The 8,774-nt window shown below is 49.8% G+C and overlaps 1 protein-coding gene across 1 annotated transcript in view; it reads right to left on the bottom strand.

Moving 5' to 3' along the window:
* Positions 1 to 1,596: 1,596 nt before the first annotated feature.
* The window catches only part of TMIE (transmembrane inner ear), a 112,825-nt gene continuing 105,647 nt past the window's right edge, over positions 1,597 to 8,774 (bottom strand). Inside the window, exon 4 of the mRNA XM_040355212.1 lies at positions 1,597 to 1,948. Within this exon, the coding sequence (XP_040211146.1) occupies positions 1,839 to 1,948 (110 nt within the window). The 3' untranslated portion in view covers positions 1,597 to 1,838. The remainder of the gene's footprint in view (positions 1,949 to 8,774) is intronic.

Here is an 8,774-nt window from a genome sequence, read left to right as displayed (position 1 = left end):
GATCGTCTCATAGAGAGGAAGAACGGGGAAATGCTGATGTAAACAAGCATTTCCCCATTCTTCCTAGTGACAGGACACTGATCACAGCTTCCTGTAATCGGGAGCGGTAATCACTGTCGTGTCACACATAGCCCATCCCCCCTACAGTTAGAACACATCCCTAGGACACACTTAACCCCTTCAGGACCCCCTAGTGGTTAATCTCTTCCCTGTCAGTGCTATTTTTACAGTAATCGGTGCATTTTTATAGCACTGATCGCTGTATCAATGACGATGGTCCCAAAAATAGCGTCAAAAGTGTCCGATGTGTCCGCCATAATGTCGCAGTCACGATAAAAATCGCTGTTCTCCACCATTACTAGTAAAAAATTCAAATGCCATAAATATATCCCCTATTTTGTAGACGCTATGGGCCAGATTGTCTTAGATCGGCGTATCTTTTTTCTGGCGTAGCGTATCCTATTTACGCTACGCCTCCGTAACTTAGACGGGCAAGTGCTGTATTCTCAAAGCACTTGCTCCGTAAAGTGCGACGGCGTAGCGTAAATAGGCCGGCGTAAGCCCACCTAATTCAAATTTGGAACAGGGGGGCGTGTTTTATGTAAATAACTTGTGACCCGACGTGATTGACGTTTTTCACGAACGGCGCATGCGCCGTCCATGGACATATTCCAGTGTGCATTGCTCCAAAGTACGCCGCAAGGGCGTATTGGTTTCGACGTGAACGTAAATTGCGTCCAGCCCCATTCACGGACGACTTACGCAAACGACTTAAAATTTTCAAATTTCGACGCGGGAACGACGGCCATACTTAACATTGGCTAGGCCAGCTATTTGTTCGACTAACTTTACGCCAGAAAAAGGCGTACGTAAACGACATAAAAAAATGTGCCGGGCGCACGTACGTTTCTGAATCGGCGTATCTAGTCATTTGCATATTCTACGCCGAACTCAACGGTAGCGCCACCTAGCGGCCAGCGTAAATATTGCACCCTAAGATACAACGGCGTAGGAGACTTACGCCGCTCGTATCTTAGCCTAATTTAAGCGTATCTGGTTTCCAGAATACGCTTAAATTTACGACGGCGTAGATTCAGAGTTACGACGGCGTATCTACTGATACGCCGGCGTAACTGTCTCTGAATCTAGCTATATAACTTTTGCGCAAACCAATAAATAAACGCTTATTGCGATTTTTTTACCAAAAATATGTAGAAGAATACGTATCGGCCTAAACTGAAGAATTTTTTTTTTATATATATATTTTGGGGATATTTATTACAGCAAAAAGTAAAAAATATTGCTTTTTTTTTTAAATTGTCGCTCTATTTTTGTTTATAGCGCAAAAAATAAAAACCACAGATGTGATCAAATACCACCGAAAGAAAGCTCTATTTGTGGGGAAAAAACGATGTTTGGGGGCCACGTCGCGTGACCGCGCAATTGTCAGGTAAAGCGACGCAGTGCCGAATCGCAAAAAAGTGGCCCGGTCTTTGGCCCGCCAAATGGTCCGGGGCTGAAGTGGTTAAGTTCATGCAGATACATATATGTTAAAATGGTTTTCCTTGGCTTCAAAAATAAAAAGGCGCGAAATTTTATTTTTCAAATCACCATCCAGATCTTTATACGTGAACCAGACATACAAATATAGGTTTGGAATTTACATCAATATTCATTCGATTTGAAACAAATATCATTTAAAAAAAAAAAAGTAAGAGATTTGGCACCAATAAAATAATAATAATGTTACGAACAGTAGAAATAAAAGATTGAAAAAGAGAGAGGGATCTGGGAAGAGAAGAAGAGAGAGGGATCTGGGAAGAGAAGAAGAGGCGGGGTCATTGATTCCCTTGAAGGACCATCTCGTCTTCCTCTTTGACGACAGCGAGAGCCCGGGGAGCCCGTGATTGGATCTGACCAGAGAGGGTCTGCAGACTGCTAGAGGAACCTGGAAGATCAGAGAGAGCAAGGAGGAGACAAGAGAGTCATCAGGAGGAGGAAAGGGAGGAGCATATCACAGTGATAGGGATCAAAGAGGACCTGTTTCTAATACAGAAGACATTTCATGACTACATCCATAAACATGGAGGGCCAGATCCACATCGATCGGCACCGGCGCAGCGTATCTAAGATACGCTACGCCGCCGTAACTTACTTTTTTTTTTTCAAATTCAAAAAGGCGGAATTCAAATCGGCGATTAGGGGGCGTGATTCATTTAAATGAAGCGCGTCCCCGCGCCGAATGAACTGCGCATGCTCCGTTTCTAAATTTCCCGCCGTGCATTGCGCAAAATGACGTCGCAAGGACGTCATTTTTTAAACTTAGACGTCCATCCCGATTCACAGACGACTTACGCAAAAAAAAAGAAAAAATTAAAATTTTGACGCGGGAACGACGCCCATACTTAACATGGCAAATCTAACTATACGCCGCAAAAAAAGCAGCTTTAACTATACGCCGGAAAAAGCCGACTAGAGGCGACGTAAGAGAATGCGACGGCCGTGCGTACGTTCGTGGATCGTCGGAAATAGCTAATTTGCATACCCGACGTGGTAAAACGACGCAAACTCCACCCAGCGGATGCCAAAGTATTGCACCTACGAAGCCGTACGCCTGTCGGATCAAACCCAGATGCCGTCGTATCTTGGTTTGAGGATTCAAACTAAAGAAACGGCGCAGGAAATTTGAAAGTACGCCGCCGTATCAGTAGATACACCGGCGTACTCGCTCTGTGGATCTGGCCCGAAGTTCCTACGAACTATGACATCATTATTTGGCAGCTAGGTACACCACACCTCCCAACATTTTGAGATCGGAATGAGGGACACCTGCTAGCAAATGTATGTAGGCATAAGACACGCCCCTCTGCCACACCCCCTTAAAGGAGAATTAACCAAAAAAAATAAAGGTTCATTAAATCCACAAGGGCATTTTTTTGCCACTACTATTCCTTTATATCGGCTTTTTTATATACAACTATATGGATCAGATCAAAATGAGGGACAAATGAGGAGAAAGAGGGACATTTCTCAGAATCAGGGACAGGCCCTCGAAATCAGGGACAGTTGGGAGGTATGGGTACACCTTTCACATTGACTGTTCTAGCTACATATCTGAGGGGTTTGATCAGAGAGGAGGAATCTGGGGGTGGGGTCAGGGTGGGAGTATCTGATGGTGTGATCTGTTGGGGGATCTGGGGGTGTGATCTGGGGGGACCTGGGGGTGTGATCTGGGGGGACCTTGGGGTGTGATCAGGGTGGGGGTATCTGAAGGGTTTGATCAGAGTGGAGGAATCTGGTGGGATCTGGGGGAATCTGGGGGTGTGGTCAGGGTGGGGGTATCTGGTGGTGTGATCTGTAGGGGGATCTGGGGGTGTGATCTGTGGGGGGGATCTGGCGGTGTGATCTGTGGGGGAATCTGAAGGTGTGATCTGTGGGGGGGATCTGGGGGTGTGATCTGGGGGGACCTGGGGGTGTGATCTGGGGGGACCTTGGGGTGTGATCAGGGTGGGGGTATCTGGGTGGTGTGATCAGGGTGGGGGTATCTAAAGGGTTTGATCAGAGTGGAGGAATCTGGTGGGATCTGGGGGAATCTGGGGGTGTGGTCAGGGTGGGGGTATCTGGTGGTGTGATCTGTGGGGGATCTGGGGGTGTGATCTGTGGGGGGGATCTGGCGGTGTGATCTGTGGGGGAATCTGAAGGTGTGATCTGTGGGGGGGATCTGGGGGTGTGATCTGTGGGGGATCTGGGAGTGTGATCCGTGGGGGGATCTGGGGGTGTGGTCAGGGTGGGGGTATCTGGTGGTGTGATCTGTGGGGGGATCTGGGGCTGTGATCTGTGGGGGGATCTGAAGGTGTGATCTGTGGGGGGATCTGGGGGTGTGATCTGTGGGGGATCTGGGGGTGTGATCTGTGGGGGGATCTAGGGGTGTGATCTGTGGGGGATCTAGGGGTGCAATCTGTGGGGGGAATCTGGGGGTGTGATCTGTGGGGGGGATCTGGGGGTGTGATCTGTGGGGGGATCTGGGGGTGTGATCTGTGGGGGGGATCTGGGGTGTGATCTGTGGGGGGGATCTGGGCGTGTGATCTGTGGGGGGATCTGGGGGTGTGATATGTGGGGGGGATCTGGGGGTGTGATCTGTAGGGGGATCTGAAGGTGTGATCTGTGGGGGGATCTGGGGATATGATCGGGGAGTGTGATCTGGGGGTGGGATCTGGGGGTGGGATCTGTGGGGGATCTGGGGGTGTGATCTGTGGGGGGTCTGGGGGTGTGATCTGCGGGGGGGTCTGGGGGTGTGATCTGCGGGGGGGTCTGGGGGTGTGATCTGTGGGGGGGATCTGGGGGTGTGATATGTGGGGGGGATCTGGGGGTGTGATCTGTGGGGGGAATCTGGGGTGTGATCTGTGGGGGGATCTGAAGGTGTGATCTGTGGGGACTCTGGGGGTATCTAAAAGTCCACAGGGTAGGGGTCTCATTGGTCTTGCCCATGATGGCGAGGTTTGAATGGAAGAGATTCTGTGGACGGGTGTCTTTTATACACATAACGAGTTGTCATTAGGAGAACCTTCTTACATTGACAGGACTGATCTGTGTACCACATGAGCGCCCCCTGTAGCCAGTCTGTGGGGGGAGAATTCTTGTTGGTTGGTCGGGGATCAAATACTTATTTTACTCACTGAACTGCAACTCAATTTGTAACATTTGTATTGTGTTTTTTCTGGATTTTTTGTCTCTATCATTTAATATACACCTATGATTAAAATTACAGACCCTCCATTTCTTTGTAACACACAATCTACAGGGGAGACAATCATTATCCCCCCCCCCCTGTATATCCTCATAGATTGTATCCTATATATGGGGGGTTGTACACGTATCCCTTGGGTGCCCCCCCTATAAGTCATAATCGTCGACATCAATTTGCATGTAGAATGTTATATCAAAGTTATTTCTTCTCGCTTTGCCAGAGGGACGTCCCCAGACAACTACAAGGAGGAAAGTAGAATGTATAAATCTTCCTTTCAGGATTTCCAGGAATGAAGATCAGTTGTGATATAAAGAGGCGAAATACGTCGGCAGAGACGGTGCATAATTTCTTCCAATCTTCACCCATACATGAAGTATCAATGAGATCACTGTCATCTATAATAGAAGATAAATAAAGGTGGGAGCTTTATGTGGGCAAATGCTCAAATTTTGGATGGGATTGAATATATCTGCCTCTCCACAATCCCCAATCAAAAGGGAATGTAACAGGGTGTAAGCCCCCTTTTATGGGAGAGCTCCTTCAGTACGTTGCTAGGGAGCCTGATATGCCTTTCAATCCGGTTTTCCCGGGTAGTATTTAAGGCAATTAGGCGGAAGGGTTGAGTTGTTTGAGTAGTGGAGAAGACATCATAGTGTACAGACCCGGGAACTCAGCACAGGGATGATGGGAACCCCCTCATAATGGGCACATCAGGTGTACAGACCCGGGAACTCAGCACAGGGATGGTGGGAAACTGCCATTCCACTCCTTGTCAGTGAAGGGTGTGGTTGCTGGTTCCTTTGCTCCTGTGCTCCAGAGACCAGGGGCTGGAGTGACTTCTCTTCCCCAGGAGGGATGCTGGATCCTGGGGAGGAGCCGGGCGGGGCCCCCCTGGATAGGCCTGTGGAAGATTCTGGGCCTACCCAAAGGAAAGATGAGACCCTGTCAGCCTTCAGACAGAGGACTGTCAGTAAGTTGAAGCGGATTGAGAAGGAGGAGGAGAAATTGATGGTTTTGATGGCCGAGTTCAGAAAGAAAAAACAGATCTGTGCTAAAGTATACAGTAAGAAAAGACCGGCTCTGAGGCCTGAGCTGAAGGACCTGGAACAAGCTGTGAGGAAACAGAATGATTTGCTGTATTCTCTGAAGGAGAAGAGCGGAATATTTAAAAAAATATATAAGAATGAGGAGCGATTTAATCGCATGAGAAGAGGAGCCGCTTCATGCATGGAGGATGGGGAAGCCAGCGAGGAGATGCAGGCACCTCTGACATTCGCTGAGCCCTCTGCCCCCTTCACACCCCAGCAATGTGGCACATCTCAGGAGGGTGACGGTCCTGCCATGCTGGATTTCATAACCAAGTTGGAATCCCCTCCAGGTGCGGCTTCCCCGGATGGTGATGTCAAGATGGATGCCGTTTCTAGTCCTGTGGAGAGAGCAAGATCCACCATGGAGTCTGCAGCAGCTGAGGGAAGCTCTGATCCCAGCCATAAAGTCGCACAGGTAACAACCCAGCAAGCAGGTACAGTGTGTGTGCAAGATGGTGGTGGGAACTTTATTATTGACAATAAGCTTGCTGAGAGTTATAGTGCTGCAGGCAGTCAGCCCATAGACAATGTACAGCATACACCTGATAAAAACTGCCAGTCTGCGGAGAGGTCCATGGACAATACAGTGACTTTGCCTGGACCAGGCACAGCGGCTGTACCTGCGAATGATAGAGGTGATGCTGGGGGCAGTGGTGCCACAACTCAGCAGAAGTCTGCATTGGACAGGACTGGAGCTGTGTGTACAGAGCGGGGGGAGGGGGTGGGTCCTGCCTCTGCTAATACAATCCCAGCTGAATCAGACGCTTTGCCGGCAGGTGTGAATGTGTCTAAGGACAGGACTGCAAGTACTGGGGGTGGAAGGAAATCCTATGCTGGTGTTGCTGCTGCAGGATCTGGGAAGGGGGAACAAGCAGGGAAGGAGCATGGGAATGGGTTGTCTTCCTCCCTGTTTAAAAGGAGGAATGTTGTGCAGCTGAGGTGGGAAGGCGGTGGAATCCCCCCACATAGGAGGGCGGTGGTGGATAAGATTCTGCAGATGGGGTTCACGCCCGCAGATATCTTCGCCCTGATCAGTCCGGCAGGTTCCTATGAGTATGATTTGTCCTTTCTCCGTCTGGAGTCTTTGGACATTTTTTGGGAGAAATATGAACACGTGTGTAGGGGCCTGCCGGACTGGAAGGGGCTCATGCCCAAACTTGTCTCCCGCCAGCCACTCATTAAAGTGGTCACGATTCTGGTCCGTAATGAGTCCATACCACCGGGGGATCTATGTATATGGCTGAGGAGGTATGGAGACGTCCTGGGCCCCCTAAAGAAGATTCTGGATGACCGGGGAATATGGACAGGGGGATGGTCTGTTCAGTTGAAACTAAAAGTCATTGACCATGTCGTCCAGCATCTGCCGTCCTCAGCTTTCCTGGGGAGGGACAGGCTGACCATCTTCTATCCGGGCCAGCCAAAGCTCTGCAATAAGTGTGGAGACAAGAGTCACCTTGCGTCCTCCTGTCCAGTGATGAAGTGCTCTCTGTGCCAGGGTATAGGACATCTGGCTAAGGATTGTAACCTCATAAGGTGCAATCTGTGCAATGCGGTGGGACATCCTTATAGCCAGTGTCCTGAGGCAGTGCACAATAGGCCTGAGCTCATGAGGGAGTTCTTCCGCCTGGACATGGAGGATGCTCGGAGCTCAACAGCTGGAGGGCCTGTGAGTCCATCTGAGTCTGTGCCAATTCCCAATGTGTCCGTGGTGCCCCAGACTGTGCCAATTCCCAATGTGTCCGTGGTGCCCCAGACTGTGCCAATTCCCAATGTGTCCGTGGTGCCCCAGACTGTGCCAATTCCCAATGTGTCAGTGTCTTCCCAGTCTGTAAGTAAGGTGTCAGTTGCAGAGAATGTGTCCAATCCTTCTGTGTCTTCTAAAATTGCAGAGGCAGCAAGAGGTGCTGGTGCATCAGGTGCGGTGCCAGTCACCCTCCCTCGATGCTGCAGGGTTCCTGTTAAGGATCGTGGGGTGCAGAGGAGTGGGGAGGATGGTGAAGAGGCTGGCCTGGGGGTAGATAAGGGAAGGGAGTATGGGGGGGAGGGGGGTGAAGGGTGTGGGGAGGCTGCTGACTCCGGGTTGTCCAAGGATGATATGGAGTGGTTGGAGGATAAAAGGAGGAGAGGCAAAAAGAAGGGGAAAAAAGGAGGTACAGTTACCTTAAGTCCTGAGGTTTTGCCTTTGGCGAATAAATTTACGGTACTGTCTGAGGATGACTATGAATGGGACTCGTTCAGTTCTGCATCCTCTATGGATGAAGAGTGCCAGGGTGCAACGAAGCGCGCTGGTTCTCCAGGGAGAGGGAGTAGCCAGGCTGAGAAACAGCCTCAGCCACCTTAATGGCAGTTCCCACTCACTTTATATAAAAGGTGACATGCATGGTGATGCTCTTTAGTCTGGCTATCCCGTAGGGATTATGTTGTGCGCAATTTGGTTTATTATTTATTATGTTCTTGTGTTTGTTTCTGTTTTGTATAGTCATATTCAATTATTTTGTTTTATTGTATATACGTTGTTGTTTGTAAGATTTTTTCAATAAACAAAATTAACCCCTCATAATGGGCACAGCGGGTGTACAGACCCAGGAACTCCATACAGGGATGGTGGGATCCCCTCATAATGGGCACAGCGGGTGTAGAGACCCGGGAACTCAGCACAGGGATGGTGGGAACCCCTCATAATGGGCACAGCGGATGTACAGACCCGGGAACTCAGCACAGGGATGATGGGAACTCCTCATAATGGGCACATCAGGTGTACAAACCTGGGAACTCCCAGCTGTGACCTATCACAGCTGATTATCGCGTGAACCAGGAAGTGCCGGTAAACGTCATTCCTCGGATTTCGCTGACAGGGAGAGCCGATCGGCAGCTCTCTCTGTCGGGGGGGGGGGGGGGGGGCGGGGGGGTTTGATTTGTGCTGATAATCACTACATTGA

This window comes from Rana temporaria, chromosome 5 (assembly GCF_905171775.1).
Source record: "Rana temporaria chromosome 5, aRanTem1.1, whole genome shotgun sequence".
Classification (NCBI taxonomy): Eukaryota; Metazoa; Chordata; class Amphibia; order Anura; family Ranidae; genus Rana; species Rana temporaria.
Note: the sequence above shows the minus strand (reverse complement) of the source record. Positions and strands in the feature narration are given on the sequence as shown.